Here is a 23759-nt window from a genome sequence, read left to right as displayed (position 1 = left end):
ATATATCACCTTGTTTTGCTTTTGAAAAAATAGGAACTGAACACAAAGATATAGTAACAAGAACTGAAGAGGATCCCATACACAAGCTATGTGTATCTTTGATTACTTAGAGCCCACCAGTCAGCACAGGGGACAGTTCGCTGCTTTCACTAATGATACTGATGACCAGTCTGCCTGGGAGAGAGTGAGTCCAGACAGCTGTTCGTAATTCAGTCCCAACACAAATATGACCATTTCGGACTTAGAACTTCGGATTTATTGCCTCTCCCTACCTCGGATCAAACACTGACGGCAGATACAACGGCACAAAATCTTTTGGCATATGAAAGTTTAATACAGGAATGATCCAAGAAACAGCCCACCAGGACTTCTCAACATCCCTTTGTGGTTTTCATCTGTCAACGTGACCCCGCTAAGTTCTCTGTCTGTCAACTCACAGCCAGCACACACCATATGCTCCGTCCGGTTTGCACGCGGGTGAGTTCTCAGGTAAAGCCATGTGACTGAGGTAAAACAGTGCTTGATTGTGCTGGGATAGAACAGTCCTCAGTGGTGTACATCCCTTGTATGTTATCTTTCCCAAAGATACCAATGACATCAACAAGGAAATTTCCTTCTCCTTCTGGCTGAAGTTGGTCTTAGTGGATTCTGGTTGTCAGAACTGGTACCACTTTTTATCTTTGTATTTCAGCATCATCTAAAAGAGGGGAAAAAAGAAAAATATGTTTTCAAAATTCTAGAAAACTATTTACAATTGGTATCTATAAAGCATACCACCCTGAAACATTCCAGTCTGGTATTACACTTCAATTTATTTAAAGTAGCAAGAATTACTCTACTTAGATGAAAAATGGCTATGTTCATTAAAAAAAAAACTATCCTAGAAGATGCTCAAGTTTCTGATATGTATCATAATTTCTTTTTAATGTGTAACATAGTTTGGTGACTCAGTGAATAACTTCAAAATAAGTCAATTGCCATGGCTCTAATTAGAACCGAAAGAATTAGGGAAAGGAAGGTGAAAAAAACTACCTCCATCTCAAATTTACTAAGTCCTTGCTGTGAGCTAAACAACACTTGACACACCTTTCTTGATTTTAATTGATCTGTACACTTCTTGTATTATTTCTTCCTCATGTTCTAAATAAAAAACCTTATTTATGAAAAAGGCTTCCAGGTTTTACTCAAGGTTAACAGAATGGTGGGTTACTGGGGATTAGGCCTGGCAATCTGAATTCAAGAGCCCAGGAATGCACCTCAGTGCACTGTCCTCCTTAGACTCTCAAGTACATCTAAGAACTGCATCTAGAGAAGAGAACGACAACTGTGCTCCTCGTCGATCGATCAGGATCTGCAGACACAATGAAAGGGACGCAAGTGCTTGTGTTGGGGCAACAAAACCCCTGCTTTACGTTGAAGGCTATCTGCTTACACTGGAGGTGCTTTTGGGCACTCACAACTCCCTGGGATGCTCCAGACAGGCATCTTCCAGGTCGAATTATGTCCTTCATGCAACTCGAGCAAAGAAGAGATGGCTATTGGTTGAATAACTAAAGGAATGCTATTACTATAGAGACTTGATGCTCTCTATAAAAGTAACTTTGATACTGTTCACCTGGGCAAGAATCAAAGGCCGGCCAGTCAAGGAAGCAAAAATGAGATGTCACCAGCCCAGAGCATGAAGGAGTGGCACACATATGCAAAAATAATATTTACCATACAGAAAGGCTTTTAAGCCCATAAAGACATTTTTTAAAATTTGTTTTTAGTTTATATGCATGCGCTTTTGCCTGCATTTCTGTATGTGTACCATCTTATATTGCAAGGAAGCCAGAGAAGGGCATCCGATTTTATGGAACTGGAGTTACAGACGGCTGTGAGCTGCCATGTGGGTGCTAGGAAGCAAACAGAGGTCCTCTGCAAGAGCAGTAAGCACTCTTACCTGATGAGCCATCTCTGAGGCCCACAAATCATTTTTTCATAAGGCCCTGTATCAGTCAACAAAATATAGTTGTGTGAGCATCATTTAGAGATCCTTACACTTTACAGCACCTGTTTCTCAGGTCAAAGAATTTACTAAAGCTGAACCACTACCTCTCTGAGGAGGCCCAAATTACCCAGGGTCAGGGAATGTGAACTTGCTTTACCCAGCAGGGCTGCATAAGGGGATGATTTGACTATGGGCGTGTTTATCAGGTGTTTGAAAGGGTCTACACTTGACTGTACGGTGTGATTTGATCTTGCAAGGGGAAAGTCTTTTGCCTCTCCCCTTGGTATGTTATAAAAAGCCTTCTGAATACATCTTCGAGGCCATTGTGTATTGATCCAGGCCCTTGTGAAGCTATCCTGTGTTTCTGTCTTTCTTCTTGTCAGCTAGGTCTCTCTTTCTGATATTTTCTTATCCCTCTTCCCTCCACCTAAGAACCCTAGAATAGGTGGGAAAAGGTGGGAGCTGGACTCCCACGGTCTCCCACACATCTCCATATGCATTAGTTTGCAAGACACAGAGACTTCAATATGCTAACTGATTTTTGTTATTTAGATCTACCTGGAAGAATCCAGGAGACAACAGAGTTCCTTAACTTAAGGGTTAAGGTGGTTGCAGACTCTGGCAAGTTAAGGGAGTTTAGTATTTTTATTGAGGTCCTTGACAAACAGCCACAAAGCTTCTGCATTGCTTATGAAGGTCCTAAGGTGGGCATGTGCCTTCAAAATGCACAGATTTCAGGAAAGACCAGAAACCATTGCCATGTTCTCTTAATGGTTCCCTCTTGTGGAAAAGTTGGAACTTGCAATTTCACAAAATATATGCTTGCAGAAGTGACAGAACATACACTATGCTGTCATTGTGACATTTGCTTTATCTAGCTCTTTGGGTGGCTGGCAGCATGTTAGGCATACCTCATGAGCATGTTTGGAAAACGAGTCTGCGCTGGATAACATAGCTGCAGTTCTCTCTTCCAGGTCGCCAAGTTTCTGCCCTCTCTCATCCAGGGCCAACCTGGCTCGGGCTAATTCACCCACCACTCCAGATGCTGCTCCTTTCACACCCTCGATCCCACCAGGACCCGGGATGTGCTGCGCAAGGCTCCTCGAGGCCCTTCCTGAGGAGGACTCGCCAACTGGAAGGTTTGAATAACAGAGAAAAAGTTAGTAAAAGTCCTGTCACATGGCAGCATTAAAATACAAGTTTTAGATCATGAGGTAATACAATTAGAACATTACTATTTAACTTTATAACATACCTTTATTGTGCTGTTTTAAATTTTTTTTCTCAATGCTTTTCCAAATATGCAAACTATAGCACACCATTATAAACATCCTACACTCTCCTGGTTCATACAGCAGAAATCTGGGGAATCAGGGCTAGCTAGCCATTGTTGAGAGTAGGTACACTGATGCAGATTTTGTAACTAAAATTGTTTTTTGAGTTGTTAACATTATAGTTTATGAACTTTAAGCTTTTAACTTTAAGCATAAAGATTTAAGTTTTAATTTTCACATTTGATTTAGTGTTCTGATTCCACACTTTCTTATAAAAATACTATTTCCATTTTGGTAGCCCAGATTTGTAGACATGTTTTCTTTGTCTCCATTAATGTTTCCCTTTTCAGATACATAAAATCACACTTTTTCCTTAAAGGGCTTGCTTGCCTCTTCCCTTCAGTACCCAAATCCTGACTAATTCCCAGATCACGGCAAGTCTGAGAGCAGACCCCAGTTATACGCCCTTTACTTCTGCTCACATTTCTTTTCCTGAACTGTACGGACCCTTCACATACTGCCCAATCTCAGAACGTCTTCACCACTCACAAGGAAGCACATGGCCTGTCACTATCACTTTCTACTCTTCCTGGTCTACTCATGGTCACTACTCTATTCTCTTTCTTTTCTTTTCTTTTTTTCCCCTGGTTTTTCGAGATTGGGTTTCTCCGTAGTTTTGGTTCCTGTCCTGGATCTCACTCTAAAGACCAGGCTGGCCTCGAACTTACAGAGATCCGCCTGGCTTTGCCTCCTGAGTGCTGGGATTAAAGGCATGTGCCACTGCCGACCAGCTGTTCTATTTCTATATATTTGCCCATTATAAATACTCCATATAAATATATCCACACGGCCGTGGCCTCTCATGGCTAATGGATCCACACAGCCAGTAGCCTTACATGGCTGACTTCTCTCCTTGAAGATAAGGTCCCAGTTTATCTGTGTAGCAACACACATCAGTATCATTTCTTCTTATGGCTGAATAGTGCATCATTTTATGGGTATACCACATTTTGCTGTGCTGTATTTAACCAATGGGCAGTTTCTACTTTTTTGGCTTATTAGAAGTAATGTTCCCTTGGACATTTCTGAAAGTGTTTATGTACACATCCATTTTCAGTTCCCTTGGGCATGTATGCCCAGGAATGGAATGGCTGGGATATGGGCTGGGACACTTGTTGAACTTTCTGAGGTCTAGGGGGCAGCTTTTTCAAGAGCAAGCAGCAGCATTTTCATCCAGCAGTGTGAGCTACAGCTTCTCTACACCCTACCAATGCTCATGTGTCCTGATCGCAGCTCTCCTAGTTAACATGATGTGGTACATCATCATGGCTTCTGATACACACTGGTTCCTGAATGACCAAAGATGTTGGACATCTTTAGTGATTACTGATCAGGAATATTGCAAAAGAAATCCAAACCTTCTGCTCATTCAAAATTGGGCTACTTATTCTCTTATTACTGAATTATGAGTTCTTTGTATATTCCAGATAATAGACTTTATCAGATATGATATGTATACAGCTTGTGCTATTATTTGTGTAGTAGAATATTTTAAGGTGTGTTACTTTTGTTCATGTTGCATTTGTTTAACTCCACGAAGCTGTGTTACTGTGCCTGTGTAAAACACCTGATGGTCTAATAAAGAACTAGCCAATAGCAAGGCAGGAGAAAGGATAGGTGGGGCTGGCAGGCAGAGAGAATATATTGAGGGAGAAATCTGGAGAGAGAGAGCTAAGATCTAACAGTCAGAGGAGGAGGAGGACATCAGGGGCCAGCTACCCAGCTACACAACCAGAAAGCCACAGAGTAAGAGTAAGACAGAAGTAAGAGAACAGGAAAAGCCCAGAGACAAAAGGTAGACGGGATAATATAAGTTAAGGAAAGCTGGCTAGAAACTAAGCCAAGCTAAGGCTGGACATTCATAATTAAGAATAAGCCTCTGTGTGTGATTTATTTGGGAGCTGGGTGGCGGGCCCCAAAAAAGAGCCAAACAACAACCTACAATATATTTGAATTACCATCTTCTCTTCTTGCTATTTATTTTTTGAAACACAAAGTTTTCCCATAGATGAACTACAATTTCCCTCTTTTATTCTCTGCTTGTTTGTGACTTAGGTGAAATATCGGGGAACAAATGACTAACTGAGGTGACAAAGATTTATTTCACGTCCTTCCAAGAGTTTTGTACTTTAACCCTCAAGTAGAAGTCCTTGATTCTTTTGACTTAATTTTCATGTTGCTGGTTTTTATCCACTTGAATATCTAGTTGTGTCAACATTATTTGCTGAAAGGTCCATTATTTCATCTTTGGATTTTCTTGGCATCCTTGGAGAAAATCATTGAGCATAAATGCTCTAGGCTTATTTTTGGACTCTCAATCATATTCTATTGCTTATGTTCAAGCCAATATCCCACATCTTACAGGTCATAGCTTTGTAGTAACTTTTGCCATGGAAATGTGTGTCCCCCTGGCCCTCTGCTTTCAGACTCTCTGCTTATGGAAGGGTCAGCTTCACCTCCTCCATTTCATAAATCTTACTATTATTTTGTGCAAAAATCCCATTTAGATTCTGGTGTGAAGATTTAGATTGGTCTGAGGAGCAGCACTGATACATCAGCAGGATAAATAGTCTTTAAATCCAAGAACATGAGACACTGTTCTGTTTACCTATTATTTTTTTTAAATAATATTCTCAAGTTTTAGTGAGAATGTCTTTCACTTCTTCAGTGAAACTTTTTCTAAGTGGTTTATTTTATAAATCAAAACTCTACCAGACCTTCAAAGAAGAGCTAATACCATATAATGTACTCCCTTACATACTCCATATAATGTAAAGGGAAGAACTTCCCACGTCTGTCAGGAAGGCTACACTACCCCAACACCAAGACCACACCGAGATCTAATTTTTTTTTTTTTTGATGCTGAGATAAAAGGAATTGTTTCCTAAATTTCCCTTTTGGATTATTCATTGCCATCATATAGAAACACAGGTAACTTTTAGAGATTAATCATAGATCCTTTGACCTTGCCAACTTGCTTATCAGCTTTATCTATTTTTGGTCGGTTGCCTTAGAAACTTCCATAATTAAAATTATGTTATCTGCAAATACAGACAGTTTGACTTTTTCCACTCTGACTCCACTTTTCCTTTTCTTGTATAATTATTATCCTGGTTTGGCTTTAGGACAATTTGAAAAGAAGTGAAAGCCCTCTGAGCCTTCAATTAAATTTATCATTAGCCACATTGTGGGGGAAGGACTTAGATTAGAATGTCATTAAGTATGCATGTACATATGTGCACGCATGCACACATACATGCTGTTGTTCAGCAGTTTCCTTGAATTGAAGCAAGTCCCTGGAAGGAGAGCAAGGCACATGAGACTCGGGAGGTAAACAAACTTCATGTCTAGAAGAGCAGGAACTTGGATGAGTCTCTAAGCCCTGTCTCCAGCTTTACAGGAATGAAGACCTGCTGCGGAGGGGCATGGCCAGCTGAGCTGCCGAGAGAGACTCCAGGACTCTAGGCTTGCAGATCTTCTAGACATCACCTGTGTTGGGCTGTTCAGTGTTGCTGCTGCTTTTGAGTCATCCTTACTCCTGGAAGAAACCCCTCACTGATAGGCCTATTTACTAGTAACCCCCAATAAAAATTCATTGATTCACCAAGTTGGACATTGGTATAATCATTACTTTGGTCTGTGGTGGGTTCCCTTTCTGGAATGAACACATATGTGCATGTTGTCTTCCCAGGAAAAGTCCCTCACATCCATGTATCCATTCATCCATGCACCCATCCATCATCCATCACCTTGTGTGTGGTAAAGCAAGCTCCTTTCTACTGAAATTAACACTCAACTCAATTTTTCTAAAAATAAATAACTATTGCAAGATAGAAAAATGCCCCCCTCCTCAAGATGGCCACACTTCAATTTCTGGAAGGTAAGGATATAGCAGCCTATAATAGAAAGGGGGCTTCACACGTGATTAAGCTAAGGACCTCGACCTGGGCTGGATATCTTGCATCAGCTAGGTGAGTGCAATCAAATCACAGGACTCCTTAAGAGCAAAGTGTTTTTAGTAGGCAGGGAGAGATGTAGATTCAGAAAAACAGAGAGATGTGACATTGTCTTCCTTGCCTGACAAAAAGGAGCCATGGAATAGGGATGACCTCCAGAAGCTGAACAAGGCCAGGAAATCCATTCTTACCCAGAGTCCCCAGTGAAGAGCAGAGTGCTGGTGGTGCCAGGATAAACTGTGCTTATTTCTAACAGATAAAACTGAAGTCGAGATGCCTAGTCAGCTGGGCTGTTTTAAGGTCAATAGATTTGTAGAGTAACAGCAGCGACAGAAAACCAATATAACTAATAATTGATAAGATTTCATCTTAAGGTTTGCATACTGATTTATCCAGCAACTCTGCTAATTTGTTACTTGTAAAGCTTTAGCTACAGATTATTTTGACATTGACAAGGACAGTAGGACCTTGGTCACTCCTCACTCGCTACTTCCAGCTGCTATGAGACAACAAGCTTTGCTTCCAGCAGACTGTTCTCCCTCACCCAGCTGGAGGTTGGAACTGTAAACCATGTAGAATCCTGCTGGGCTACAGCTTATAGTGGGAGAAGGCTTGTCCAGCATGTAAAAAGCCAACTTTCCCCCTTTATGTCAATTTCTCAATGTTATTTTTATAAAAGTGGCAGAACTGTAACACAGTCATTAAGTAATGGCAATCATAAAAATAAAACAATTAAGGTCACATTTAATGTAAATAAAGAACATGTTTTCTAGATTACCAATTTAAAGTTGTGAACACCTTTTTTTTTTAGCCATTTGAAGTTATGCTAATTTGGTTCCCTGAGAATGATATTTTCCTGATTGAGAACAGAATGACAAAGTAATTTTATGCCTTTTGTTAAACCATGGATATATTAATTATTGTGATAAGTATGAAAAAGTAAGCATAGTTTATCCATGTAATAAAATATTTACATGGATTGAATGTTTTTGTCTTAAAGGAATATAAGTCAAATTAAATCAGCCAACTTACATAGTTCTTCTCTGTCGAGAGACTGTGCACCGCCTCCGAATAGGCCTTTAAAGAAGCCCCTGTTGGGTGCTTCTGGCGTTTCTACAGGAGTGAAGAGCTCACCCAGCATCTCCTTTAAAATAAAACCAATTATACTGTTAAAGCTCCAGGGAAACAGACATTTAATTACCAAGGTCACCACTGTAAATGCTGTAATGTGGTGACAATTCCCTTGAGTATGACTCACCAACAATTAGTAAGAAAATTACAAACGGTCAGAGCAGAAACACACTGACTTACTCTAACAGTAGGTTTCCAAGACCAATTTACTAAGATGAATCTGCTGTTTTCCCCTCCCACCTATTATTTGTTAGCATTAGAGCCAAGACAGTATGCCTGCCTAGAGGGTAAGAGATGTTACTTGTGTCCAAGACTCTCTTGGTACGTATCCCAGGCTAGTCTGGAATATAAGATCTTTTTCTGAGTTCTGGGATTGCACGGCCATGCCAGTCAGTATTTGATTTTCAAGATAACATTGAAATCTAATTCAAGAAGAGCTGATACTTTGCCTGAAAACCAGTTTATCTTCTAATAGAACAGTCTCTACCAGCAGGCCAAGGCATTCAGTGTAGCAATGGCCATAGTCAGTTTCAGAATTATCATCTTGAGTGGAACCAGACAAACTGTCATTTAGATAGGTCAACTTCCTTTTTCATAAACATGTAATTTCCACAAACATCATTCTGACACATGAAAATTCAGAAACCCACAGGAAGAGGGAAGAGTGGCTTTTATATGCCAGTCTTCCCTGAGCTTACTGTCAACATTCTTCAGACAGAAAAAGAGGTAAAAGCAGGTTTGGAGAGAGGAATGGTTACCAACAGGGAGTGGCTAGGAGCACAGCTCAACATATGACAAACCCATGGTCAACATGATAGTAGAGAAAATGCTCCACTCACTCCCACCAAGACCAGAAACAAGACATGGTGCCCACCCTCTGCATTCCCTCTCTCTACAGAGCTTGAGGTCTTTGTGAGAGCATGGAGACAAGGAGATATAGGGATGTAGACAGAAAAGACGACATCCTTTATATACTTTAACACAAAGTTTGATTGGAAAATGGCTTTACCAACATTTTAATACAGTTACGGCTTGTCTTAATTTCTTTTTTTTTTGGTTTTTCGAGACAGGATTTCTCTGTGTAGCTTTGCGCCTTTCCTGGAACTCACTTGGTAGCCCAGGCTGGCCTCGAACTCACAGAGATCCGCCTGGCTCTGCCTCCTGAGTGCTGAGATTAAAGGCGTGCGCCACCACTGCCCGGCTTGTCTTAATTTCTTATGTGGCTCTGTTTAGAAGATTAGAAGTTTATACTTTGAAGCTATCAATTTGTGTTTTTAGAACACAAAGATGCTTTTGGCCTGCAGCTAAGAAACCATTGCCTAACCCAAGGTGGCAAAAAACTTTTTTTCCTTTCATTTCCTTTTAGAAGCTTTATAGTTTGGGGGCTAAAATGTAGCTCAACAATCTATTGTGACAGTTGTAGTAAACAAATTAAGTCTTAGACAAACATTACATGTCTTTTTTCCCATTTGTAGGTTCTAGATTTTATACTGATCTGTAAAACTGTGTATGTATAGATGACACGAGGGTACAATCAGGACTAATTAGGGGGCAGGCAGGGAAAAGGAAAGGCAAAAGGTGTGGGGGTATGCCCCAAGTATATTATATGCCTACATGAAATCTATGCTATGCAACCCAGATAATAAAATAATGTGATAAAACATAAACAAAACAAAAAGGTTCTGTGCATTCCATGAGAAAAGGGGACACAGACAGTATGAGGGCCCTCAGAGAACCCTTAAGTTCTATAGAAATTCTAATACTTGTGTTGCTCACTTGAAGATATTCACACGTCTCTTGACTGTAGGTGAGTCTCTGGATTTCTGTAGGTGAAACAAGGTATAATGCTTGTCCATTGTTGGTGAAGCAAAAGGTCCTGGCTATCCGCATGTTGGTAAGGGGCAAGTAGTAGACGTCCAACAGAGGTCTTAAGCTTGGCAAACTTGAAGGAAAGCAAATATTTGTTAGTAATAGGCAGCAAGTTATTTATAGGGTGGGTATAACGTACAATGACACTATGTATGAAGATGCGATGTGAAAACCACTACTCTGAATGCTAGCCTAGAATATTGATGGAAAAAAAAAAAAGAGAAACATGGCTGGGGCTGTTAAATCATTTAGTTTATATAGCCGAGGGAGGGAAAACAGGGTTTACATTGCTCATATCCTTGTTTACCATTACCTGGATGAAAATAAATTCTCAGTTGTGGTGATATATTGTATACCCTAATAAACTTGCCTGAGGATCAGAGGACAGAGCCAGCCACTAGATTAGACACAGAGCCAGGCAGTGGTGGCACACACCTTTAATCCCAGCACTTGACATCTCATGTCTTTGCTTGGGAAGCACACATGCCTTTAATCCCAGGAAGTAATATGACAGTGCAGAGAAAGGTATATAAGGCGTGAGGAAAGAGGAACTCACTCGCTTTAGGCTGAGGATTTCGTAGAGGTAAGAACTAGTGGCTGGCTGTTCTGATTCTCTGATCTTTCAGCTTTCACCCTGATATCTGACTCTGGGTTTTTTATTAAAAGACCATCTAATATTTGAACAACACTCAGTGTATAAGACTATGAATAACTCAGTATCGTTTTCAAGCTGAATTTGACTCTGTGATCCAAGCAGGAAAGCTGTATGTGTTTAGGAATGACCTCATTCTTACCTGAAGGTCATAATGTGGCCATTGGCACAGAAGCAGGCGAGGCAGACACTGTTGCTCAGTGCTACAACGTCTCCACGAAGCACGAACGACGTCTCAGTAATGTTCTGCTTATACGCACAGTTCTGGGTTGGCAGTGAGATTACCTTTGCTTGCTTTTCAGAACATATCACTGCATACTGGTTTTCACTAATTTCCTGAGAAGAGGAGGGGGAGACTGAGACAGGTCGCCGCTTTTTCAATTTCTCCTTTTCGTCTTTTTCTTCGGGAACGATGTGCTCTTTCCAGGGTTCGTATGCAGGTGGCATTAAGCAGCCCGCGGCATCCAGAAATGCCATTCTCAAGATTGCACCTTTTAACCTCAATATAGTACCTAGAACGTAGAAGTTTAGTATACACTTCCATTTTTAAATTCAGAGCAAATATGTTTATTCTAACTCTGACACTAAATACACACAAACATGTTGAATGCACACTACACTGAATATGTCATTGTATGAGGTCACTGATAAAATCCCAAACTCAAGCCAATTTATTTATGAGTCTGGAAAAATACGTCATCAATACATGCTCCAAACACAAATGTCAATAGTTAATAATTTATAAGTTAATTAAAATAATGAATTTGGCACACACATACCTGACCTGCAGATGAATAAATCAATGATACGCTGTTTCCGTTAAATGTAGAACTAGAAACTTGATTTTACTTTAAGAAAATTAAAAGTAATTTGTGTGCGCAGGCACCTGTGGAAGTGGGGGCCGACTTGGGGAGTTGGGTCTCTCCTTCCCCTGGTTTCTGAGGCAGGGCTCCCTTTGCTCTGTGCTGTGCAGCCCAGGCTGGCTGGCCTGAGAGCAGTGGGCCAATTTCTCTGTCTTACCCTGACATGGCGGCAGTGCTGGGTTTACAGAGGCGTACCACCTGCTCTGGGCTATTCATGTGAGTTCTGGGGAACCGAACCCAAGTCAGGAGGCTTGGGTAGCAAATGATTTTACTTGCTGAGCCTTCTCCAAAGCCCTAAGAAAAGTTATTTCTTAAAACATAAAATTGCCGCTAATACCATTTGTCTTTACAATGTTTGGATCAGTAAACACTAATTAAGCCAGAGCATGTCCCACACGGAGCACACATCTACATGCAGCATCAGGGCATACGCACCACTTGGAGACACGATCACTGGCTGAAGGAGTCTTTGCTCGGGCCCTGGGGGAAGGTTCAGTGTGATGATGAACACTGTTCCCAGTGTTGTTCCCACCCACAGACAGGGAGAGGGGGAGGAGTCTGCCTTGCGAGTAAAAGTTTCACAGAAATGAAGAGCAGAGATAGCTTCTCGGGATTCCTTGTCAATGCTGGTTACACTTGAACTCCGCGATCTGCTGAAGGAATTATCTTTTACATCTGAAATGATTTAAAATGCAGGATTGCTTTAGTTATAACACATTATGTATTTTTTTTTTTTGTTGTTGTTGTTGTTACAAATTTGGTCAAGTAGTTAAATTTACCCCCAAGCAAAATCTATGGCACATGTCCTTTTAGGTGAAAAGAAAAACAATTTACTTTTATGTTAATAAAACTTCCTGTTTGCTCAAATGTCAAATGCAAATAATAGGTTTCAGCAGTGAGCAGGTACTAGCTCTCAAAGAAAACACTGAATGTGTGACCTCTGTTGTCAGTACCCACTGTTCTCACAGAGCTGGTGCCTCCTTGGTGATTTATGATTCGATAAAACTAAAAATGTAAAGATCTTTTCAAGTCTTCACATGTACAAACTGCACCTAGAAGTGCGGGAAGGGGCAAGCACTTCTGTTTCTCAGTCTGTTCACATGAGCACCATAAAAACCAGTGGAAATATTTCCCTATTTTTCTTGAGTAGAAACAACACTCATCTAAGAAATTTGGCTTCAATATGTATAACCAGTTCTGGCTCACGCTTAGTGCCAGCCACGTCCCTCTACTTAAGGTTGTCTATAACAATATAGATACTGCATTTTAATTTTTTAATTCATTCTATGTGCATTGGTGTTTACCTGCATGTGTGTCTGTGTAAGGGTATAGGATACCTGGAACTGGCGTTACACACAGTTGTGAGCTGCTGTGTGGGTGCTGGGAATTGAACCTCATCCTCTAGAACAGCAGCCAGTGCTCTTAACTGCTGAGCCATCTCCAGCACCCCGTGTATCTATTTTAAAATTACACTACTTTTCCTCCAGTGGCTTCTTGTGTTCAATTCCAATTCCATCTCAAGCCGTGGCCTCATCTCTCTGTGAACTGCGTCCCCAAACGCTCACTAGACACGCCCTGTGCTTTGTCTCCTGAGAAATCCTATCACTAATAGTGCATTCCACTCTACTGACATTGGTGACATTCTGGTTACCTTAACCCTCAGGCCACAGTCCTGCTTCCATGCTTTCAGTTTACCTACACAAGAGCTGGGATGCCAGGTTCGGTGGCAATAGTGTTTCCTCTTTTTGTCTGTCACCAATCTAGTTCCTTTATTCTAAACTCAGGTTCTCATCTCCATTTACCTAGATGGATGATGCCACCTTTAGTCTGTCACTGCTGATACAACTCAGTTTTATACAGCACAATTATAATTCAATCACAGTGATTAGAAAAACCCCTCAGTAGCTTCCACTTGTCTATGTAGTCATGCTCAGTCTTACTACAATCATCCAGACCCTCAACAAACCTCTAATTTAACTTCCTGGCTCTGTCTCCCGACGTTAAACCTCTCCAGTTTGCTATGGGATCTAAATGGAGACTTCTGAGTTTTTCCAAGCGTAACCTGCATTTCACTTTTGTGACCTTCTGGTCCTTGCATTCAACCCTTTTGGACCAAGCAACACTGGCCATCTCAGTCACTCCCTCAGGACTCCTAAGCCACAGAGGTCCCATGAGCTCTGTTATCTCCCGCAGTTGTCCCGGGACAGCGGTGCCACCGTCATTTCTGACCTGTCTTAGTCCCTGCTCTAAGGTGACTGCAGTGTAGGGCTGGTGGTGTCATCACGCTCTGCAGAATTTTCTAGCGTTTCACTTGTAAGGTTTACTCAATAAACACTAAAAATGGATCTATAACCAACAGTTTAAGCTATTTTGTTCAACTGTGCCATTAGATATATTAAAATTCCCAGAAATTTCTATCACACCTAGTACACTTCACTTCTGAAATCATGGCTTTCAATGTTTTTTTTTTTTAAATGTCATTAATAAAAACACAGCAGAGCTTTCTAAGGTATATTTTTAGTAATATAAAAAGGTATAACCAAATCCTTATACTCTCACAAGCTTCCTGCAAACAAATTTAGATTCACAAATTGAAAATAATCCCCTAGTAATTTTATGTAACACAATTTTGATGATAGCTAGCCTCTAAACTTATTATAATTTCAACAGTCAGGGCCATATTTAACTTCAGTTACTAAATATATCTTTCTTTCATTCAAGTCTGTACTTCTATGACAGATAACAACATGGTGGAAAAGATGTCTGCTATGGCGTGGAGAAAGACATGAGTGTGTCACCCCAAAATGAATGTGTTGGAAATCTAGTCCTTAGAATGGTAATGCTTATAGGACACAACCTTTAAGAGTAGGGTCCAGTGGGGGGTTAACACGCACTGTGACGTCACCCACAGAAGACATGTGGACAGTTCTCCAGGAACCCTGGCTTAATACACACAAGAAGGACCAGAGTACAAAGAGCAAGCCTGGCCCCTACCTCTGCCCCACTTCTGGCCTTGCTGCCATGTGCCCTGCGCCCACTTTCACACCATGATGCCATACATCATGAAATGATGTAGTCAGAAAGCCTTGACCAGAGACAAGAGATGAGGGTGCCAAGCAAGCAAATCTTTAAAGTGTGAATTGTTAATAAATAAACTCTTTAATAAAGAATTGGGTATTCTGTTATTCCACAAAAAAATGACTGAAGTCCTTCATGTAAATGAAACAACTTTCTGTAATCAATAAATATCATATGTCTGGATGAGTTTATAAAAAACACTGACTATAAGAATTTATTAACTCTTTCAAATCTCCAAGGTTACTTTTCAAAATTAAAATTTAAATGTATTTTTCAATAATAACATACTTTGTTACTTAAACAAGACAAGTAAATGACAGACAAATTTAGTTGTGCCCTAGTGATAACAATCGAAAGTAATGATACAAGAGAAGTTGGTCGTACAAACTTCAGCAAACTAACATGTGGAAAATGTCATATTTATTAAAATTACAGATAATTAACAATAACGTAAATTTTAAATGTTAATTCAAAGCCATGAGGACACAATGTATTAACTTAATAGAATGATTTAACTTCAAAATATTAAACTATATAGCAGTTTATTATATGAGTTACCTATAAAAATTACAAAGAAACTCCTCAGGCTACATCAATGTGAGAAAATAGAGTGAATAGCAACTAAGTTCCCCCTTGATGGACACAGGTGCCTATTTATCATCTACCCAGAACTGTTCCAAATCAAGTGAGAATTTTCAGTAATTCATGAAATACAACTCCACGTCTTCCTATTAAGTCAGTCGGTATGGGTCTCTGTGGCTTGATTTTTCTTTCTTTCTTTTTAGAAAGTGAGCAAGCTAAATGAAATAGAACAGTTAATTCATTTGTTTGTTTGAGACACTGTCTCCACGTGTAGATTAGACTGGTTTCAAACTCTTGATTTTCTTGCTTCAACTTTTAAAAGCTGGGATAACAGTTTTGCACTGTTAGACAATGTTTAACCGCTCTAGTATGAAGAACAGAAATGGAAATTCCTAGAATGAAGCAAGGCTTGCCAAACACCAGGTATGAGCATAACACTATATATTATCACTTTTGTTGAATCTACATAATCATCTTGAAAAGTATTATCACTATTTAGTAATTAACGAGGCCTACAAAAGCAGGGTGGGCACACATTGAATAAATTACTTGTATAATTTGACATATAGTATATGTTTTTTAAAATAGTTGATTGTAATGAATATATATGTATGTACACACACTTTTACTAGTTTTAAAAGTACTTTTAAATACTTTTAAAGTACTTGAGAATAGGAGACTTTTAAAGATACTGAAAGGCTCACAGTCAGTTTTTTGTTTGTTTGTTTGTTTGTTTGTTTGTTTGTTTTTGATTTTTCAAGACAGGGTTTCTCTGTGTAGCTTTGCGCCTTTCCGGAACTCGCTTTGTAGACCAGGCTAGCCTCGAACTCACAGAGATCCGCCTGCCTGTGCCTCCCGAGTGCTGGGATTAAAGGCGTGCACCACCACTGGCCAGCTTCACGGTCAGTTTTTAACTGGCAATATTTAATGTTACTGAAGCCATTAGCCTCTTCAAATGTGTGATGAAATTCCTGGACCCTCTTCTAGAGCAACCATGTACAATGAGAGTCTAAGAAATGCCTGGGTTCAAATCATGACTTTCATTTTTTAGTTATAAATCTTACTTTTACAGTTTTACATAAATGTTTTTAATTAAACTTATTCTTTGACAATTCTCTCTCTCTCTCTCTCTCTCTCTCTCTCTCTCTCTCTCTCTCTCTCTCTCTCTCTCACACACACACACACACACACACACACATACACACACACACACATACACCCCTATATCTAAATGGCACCAGATTTTCATTTTTATAAGAAAAGGATGTTACTCTTCTAGAAACAGGAGCGAGCTTGTATTCTATGGTTAATTTCATTCCCCTTTAAGAGTGGTTCTGTAGAACTCTACTAAATTGGATTTCTTATAGTCAGAATTTTCTACTGATGTACATAATAGGCCTATACTATACTAATTACCACATGATTCGTCTCAGTGTAACAGAGGTAAGAGAAATGGCAGAGATATGCTAAAATTAGGATGAGGAACCGGGCCAACACCTAAGTCTGACAAGGACTCTAGGTAATAACAGTGGGAGGTGGAATGAGTGGGCAGCTTCCAGGAAATTAGTGCAAGAAAGTAAAGACAATGCTCAGTAAAAGCATCCTTCATTACTACTTCTTCAATCAAAATAAACAGACATTTCAGGGACAGGGATTCTAAAGGGAAATGTGGCTTGGCCTGTACTCCATGGATCTTGTTATCTTTATTGCAATTCCATTATCTATGTGAAATATGGGGAGCTGTTATGAGACAGATGAGACAGATTAAAGCAAAATGTATGGCTACCTCCATTGCTTTCATAATGAATGAGCTACATGAAAGTATTATAAAAGATATTTCCAAATTATTATCAAAGTCAACAATGCCAATGCTTAATAAGAAATTTATTCTAGGAGCTGGAGAGATGGCTCAGAGGTTAAGAGCACTGACTGCTCTTCCAGAGGTCCTGAGTTCAATTCCCAGCACCCACATGGTGGCTCACAACCATCTGTAATGAGATCTGGCACCCTCTCCTGTCTACGTAATAAATAAATAAATAAATCTTTAAAAAAAAAAAAGAAAAGAAATTTATTCTATATGAAAAACTAGTTATCTAGTTCAGAAATATTAAACTAGTATAAAATTAAGTTTGTGGAGTTTAAGGTGTTTTTTGCAGGATATAAACAGTTTTATTTTAATTAGTTAATAATTTAATTGATCTATAATTGAGAAAATTTTAATAAATTATATTTAGAAAAAAGCAAGAGAGGCAAGGAAATAAATATGTATTTTGTTCTGCCTGAGTGTATATCCTAAACACTATTTCAAAAGGTGTGAAATTATGGCGCATCTTGTCACTGTAACATTGACAGTGTGATCTACATTCCAATAATTTTCAATCTTCTGATCTCTACTTTCCTACTCTAAGGTTCAATTACTTTGAACACTTATTCTACTTACCTAAATCGGGCTTTAGATCAGTTGGCAAGCTTAATTTCCTTGACATCTTTGCTGAAAAATAAAATATATTTTTAAAATTCTGAGAAATATTTGACTGATATTTATCATAGCAACTGATTTTCAAGATAGAAGTGAATAGCTGTTTTTGTTTTTGTTTTTCTAAATCTAGATTCTGGGATAATTAAAATAAGTTTATAACATTAGGAGTAGAAAATAAATCTTACTTTGAAATTTTTAAAAGTGTGTACTTACTTGATGTAGTATCTTTGTGTGCTTGAAGCTCTTACTTCAAGGCAGTATTGTTAACTCTTAACTTAAGAACCTTTATTGCTTAGGGCTACAGGAGAAAAGTCATTCCTCAGAAGGAATGTGTTGCAGAGAGGCAACAGTCACAAGAACAAGCTAGGGCATGTGACACAACATCTTCCTAGCTCCTCATCCCATGCTTATTGGACTCATTATACTTTTAAAGTTAATTTTTAAATATAAGACATGCCTATACTTCTAAACAAATCAAAGTATTTATGCAATAAACATATTTGACTGAACCATTATTTGATATAAATTAATACTTTCATTTCTATTTCAGTGAGAAAAACACAAAGTCATGCTTAATCTAAAATTATGGTATTTGTATAAAATGTCAATACAGGTCTTTTTATATAATAGATAAACTAAAAGTTCATCCACAAACTTCATGGAATTCACTTTCCATCCTCAAAATCAGTTATGGTCTTAGTTTAGGAAGTGGTTTAGAGTTAGGAGTCAGTTTGCTACATCTATTATGTTAGTGGTATTGCATGCGGCATAGAACAGTGCTCCCTATGTGAAAGTTCGAAAAAAAATTGGTTAATACACGAATGCATATATTTGGTTAAAGTTTGGACGGTTAGGAGATATTTAAAGCACAGACCCTGCTAGTCCATAAGGGCGCCATGTAAACAAAGAGAAATCCAGTCATAGTACATAACTTCCACATCTAAAAAAACGACAAATCCAGTGTTAGGAATAGGCATTGGGTAGACTGGAAAGGGCTTGGGGAGAGGTGAAGTCATCTTGTTACTTCTTAGCTTGACTGAGCTAATTAGAACATTCTAACAAAACAACTGGCCACATTTATCCGTCAGCCATCTCATCTTCACCAGCTTACTAAATCTGAGACAAGAGATAAAAGGCAATACACAATTAAAGTAGCTGAATATAATCATAGCTGTTGACCTCACATACCTGGGTGCTATTATACTTGATGTATAATACCCTTAGGGTTAGAAGATATTGTGTCTCTCAAACAGTCTTCTAAAGGCAATGTTAAGTCAACACTTTCAAAGAATCCACAGAAGTTTTCACCAGATATCATAGGTCCAATATGGACAGACTGATAATGTATAGAATGTCATGCATCACTCAGCTTTTGAGACAGGATTTCTCACAGCCCTGGCTGTCCTGGAACTCACTCTGTAGACCAGGCTGGCCTTGATCTCACAGAGATCCACCTGCCTCTACCTCCCAAGTGCTGGGATTAAAGGTGAGTGCCACTATAACTAGCTCAACCTTTAAAGTTTATTTCAAATTCAAAATTCAATATATAAATATAGAAAATAAAATATCCCAAAATAATTGTTATAAATAACAAGTTTATCCCTCTTGAAGTAAAATATATGAAATAAACATTTTATTAATACTTTCAGTAATCAGACTTGTGAGTGACCTTGCTAAAATTTTTGTTTACAACAAAATTCTGAATTTCACTAAATGCTTTTGTTTTTCTTTAGGATTTCTATTAGAAACAAATTTATATGACCTCAAGTATCTTTGGAAATATAAACAAATCCCTCTCATAAAATAAAAATTTCTGTTTAGCAATAGGATTTATTTATTATATAAAATATTGAAATAGTTAAATATTTCTCTAGCAATTTTTCAGCTGATCTAATTTCAATAGTTTCTTAATACTGAGAACATAAGAGCACACATACAATGACTAGGAAGATTCACTATAATTTTCATAACATTTTAATTATGTACTTCTGCTAATTATATGTCCCTAACCCCTTTCTAACTGCACAGCCTTATAATGCAGTGTCCATCAACTCAGCTGGGCCTGAGGTCAGCACCACCCAGTAAGACTGTGGACATAGCACCACAGAGTAAGACTGTGGACAGAGCACCAAAGAATAAGACTGTGGACACAGCACCACACAGGAAGACTGTGGACACAGCATCACACAGTAAGATTGTGGCTGTGGACACAGCATTTAGCTTTTCTGACTATCTCTTTCTTGAAAAATACAGGGATGAGAATATTGAAGCTGTGTGATTTAACTAGTTAATACTGTAGAACACAAGCATAAAGAGGAAACGTTAAGCTGTGTTAGAATCATCAGGACATGTGTGAAAAGGACTAAAGAAAAGAGCACATGACTGACAAACAGCACTCACTTCATTTAAACTGACTTAAAAAATTACTTGAGGTTTTTGTGAGAAATGAGCCACTGACTGAATACCCACGTTCTTAGGATTGGGGAGATAAGGGCCCTAAAGATAGTCTTCTCCATCTTAACAAATGCCACAGAACAAAAACTATCCACTAGTTAACACACAGAGGTGCCCATTGAAAACAGAGCTGTGTTTCTATTTGTTTTGCCACAGTACTTAAGTTGCTTTAATTTTGAATCTTTGTTCTTTAATCTCTTACATTTTTTCCCCTCCTCCTAGTTTCACACATTTAGGCAACTTGATAATCTTACTTGACACACAGAAATTAAAATGGTCCTGGAGACCAGATCAGAACATGGGATCCAACTAGAAATCTACTTTTACCATGGCATGAAGCAGAATATACATCAAATGGAATCTTCAGGAAAGTTAATTTTGATTTTCTTAACAAACAGTGCTAGCTATTTGGATTGTATTTTATACACAAGAATATCTTGGAAGTAATATATATATATATAATATATATATAATATATATTTATCCATTTCTACATAAAACTATCAATTTTTTTGTTATTTGTAGAATCTCACTTCTAAATATTTATAAAATATATATGAAGAGTAAATAATAATAGTGAGTACACTTTCTAAGTGACTTATGGAAACTGTTAATAGTCAAAGAAAAGTTGCTGATTTGAAAATTACTGATCTTTAAGGCTTTACTAACAAAGTCAATCCTACAGCATGAAGAGGCAAGCATACTACGTGTGTCCTACGTGCATGTAACTTTCTTTGTGCATGATGTTGTTGCATTATGCTCTGCTTTAATGTCTTCAGAGGTTGTAACCTTCAGAGGTTACACAGGAGTAAAGAAGTCACTGTCAAAGTCACTCGCTGGGGTAGCAGCCAATGAGGAGCCAAGAGACCAAGCTGGGCGTTGGGTTCAGGGGCCAGTGTATTCCAGTTTGCTTTGTTCACTTTTTTGAATCTTGTCTTTGAGATAAGACTTCTAGGGACTACATATTATACTTAGGCAATGAGTTCCAAAGCGGTGGACAAGATTTAGTATTCAGACAGAATTGGCTAGTTTTCTTCAATAAATGTATGTTAAATTTTAATAAACTTTATTATAAAAAACCTTGTAAAATGACACACAGAATTGATTACAAGCCATTTCTCCCAGATTACTGTGTAGCAGAATAGGGCCATAGTCAGATTATCTATTTATGAATTGCATAGTATGTTTATACTATGTGTTTTGTACATACGTGTGTGTACAGTGCCAACAGTGGAAGTGGACCCCTGGGGTGCACATTTGGCTTTAGCATTTGGCTGTGGAGCAAACAGATGAGTCACACTCAGTCCCCTCATCTGTACAACACAGAAATAACGGTTCCTGAGATTACTAAGTGCTGGTGCAATGCTAGGATAGCATAGCAGATAATTATACTAAAAAGTTGTTCTTGTGTCCTCTACCTCTGCTGTATTGTCAAGGCAATGATAAATAAGAAAAAATGGTTGATTTTCCATGCTTGAGTGAAGGGAAAACATGATCGAAATATACTGCATGGAAAAAAAAATTATTTCAAAGAAAGAAATAATGCTAAAGCATGAATGGCACCCTGTACCACCTCAAGCAACTCACACACTATCTCTGGCACCAGCAACAATTATTCTCCAACACATGAAACTTAAGAACAATGCAATTCAGTCAGTGATCCAAGGTAGTTCTCTCATCAGAGTCCAGATGTGAGTCTAATTCTTACTCACAAGGCCACCACATAATTACTTAAAGACATGGCTGGGAGCGTTATGCAGGATGCTAGCAATGCTAAAGGAGTCCTAGTGGTTTTTATTTTTAAGATGAAAAATATATTTCAATTTCTATGTGTACGAGTGCTTTGCTTGCATATACCTAGTGGCTTTGGAGGTGAGAAAGGGGTGTCAGATGTGGATGCCGGGAACTGAACTTATGTCCTCTACAGGAGCAATAAGCAATCTTAAGTGCTGCTGAGCCACCTCTCCAGATCCAAGTCTTAGTATTTTTTTTTTTATTAAGAGTGTCCCACAGCAAACATTAATCTTGGTAGCCAGTTCATTGACATTTCATGTTTCTCAACAGCATATTTTAATCCTAATTATTATTATAAAATAGATACTAATGTAGAGAGGTACATACAGAGGTTACATATCTAATGCAGACCATTTCAACCACAAGACCTTCACAATGGAATATGGGGCAGACTCCATTTGAAAAAGGACAGCCTTGAGTTGTTTAGCTTTATTTCTATATACCAAAATTGTTATATCAAGAAAGACACACAACAAAAATCATTCAATATACAATAAAGATATTGCAGAGGAGGAAAATGTTCCTGGTTAAAAACAATTAGTAAGTTTCATATACTAGCATAACTTTGGAAAGATGGATAAAATCAACATATTTCCTAAGAAGTGGTCCTAGACAAGTTGGCATGACAAAAAGAAAAACATAAAGAATGTAGAAGAAACAAACACTATCCAAGACATGTCCTTCCAAACATGTTGTCTAGCCTAGCAAATTTGTTCATAAAGTTTTTCAAATAATTGAACACACATATTTCCAGTTACATATCTACTTGAAGCAGAGAAAAGGGGAAGGTCCACATTAATAAAACTATATTGCCCTAAAACTAAAATAGGGGAAAGGTACGCATGAATAAAGCGACATTGTCATAGAACGAGAAGTCAGACAGAAGATATGGTAACAAATTTAACTAGCTGCAAATTCTTTCAGGTCAGGTAATTTAACTGTAAAAGTTACTTAATAAAATTGTTGTGGAAAAGAACTTCTGTCTACAGTGGTGACAGAACCAGAATGTAACAGGATACAATATGCTATAAAGGAAATTAGTTGCGAAGTTAGTACATAATTAAAGTGATTTAATCATTATTGCCCACAGATTTACTATGAAACCACAATAAAGAATAAATAATTGATGAAAAGCCCTTTGCCCAAAAATAAACCATCTTATTTAAGATTGACCAAAGGGCTAAGAGTCATCCACCATTAACACAACTAAACAGGGTTCAATTTACAATTCTAAGAAAACAAGGTTTTTCTTGTAGGAATGTTTGAAAATTCAACCATATACTAAAGGTTATGAAGTGGGGAAAAGCCAATTCTTTCAGCTACAGAGAAACTCATCTACTTTAGCTAGATTAAAGGAGTATGTGGTAGGGATGGTGACATCACTCAGTTGGTAGAAGTGCTTCCTTTGTAAGTAGGAGAACCTGAGTTTTATTCCCAGAACCCACATCAAAATAGCTGGGTATGGGGGTGTGCACTTACAATCCCTGAGCTGAGAAGGCAGAGACCCGGGGCCTCCTGGCCAGGCAGTCTGGTCAGTGACTTGGTTAGTACCAGGCCAGGGAAAGACACTGTCTCAG

At 38.5% G+C, this 23759-nt stretch overlaps 1 protein-coding gene across 3 annotated transcripts in view; it reads right to left on the bottom strand.

The window, feature by feature from the left end:
- Window positions 1–233: 233 nt before the first annotated feature.
- The window catches only part of Stxbp5 (syntaxin binding protein 5), a 135606-nt gene continuing 112080 nt past the window's right edge, over window positions 234–23759 (bottom strand). For all 3 annotated transcript variants that reach the window (XM_059272756.1, XM_059272757.1, XM_059272759.1), the window contains 7 exons: window positions 17896–17946; window positions 12231–12470; window positions 11075–11444; window positions 10188–10353; window positions 8313–8424; window positions 2902–3122; window positions 234–697 (listed from right to left, as the gene is read on the bottom strand). In XM_059272756.1, coding sequence (XP_059128739.1) covers window positions 656–697; window positions 2902–3122; window positions 8313–8424; window positions 10188–10353; window positions 11075–11444; window positions 12231–12470; window positions 17896–17946 — 1202 coding nt within the window. In that variant the 3' untranslated portion in view covers window positions 234–655. The remainder of the gene's footprint in view (window positions 698–2901; window positions 3123–8312; window positions 8425–10187; window positions 10354–11074; window positions 11445–12230; window positions 12471–17895; window positions 17947–23759) is intronic.

This window comes from Peromyscus eremicus, chromosome 8b, assembly GCF_949786415.1.
Source record: "Peromyscus eremicus chromosome 8b, PerEre_H2_v1, whole genome shotgun sequence".
NCBI lineage: Eukaryota > Metazoa > Chordata > Mammalia > Rodentia > Cricetidae > Peromyscus > Peromyscus eremicus.
This window is presented reverse-complemented; position numbering and strand designations above follow the sequence as displayed.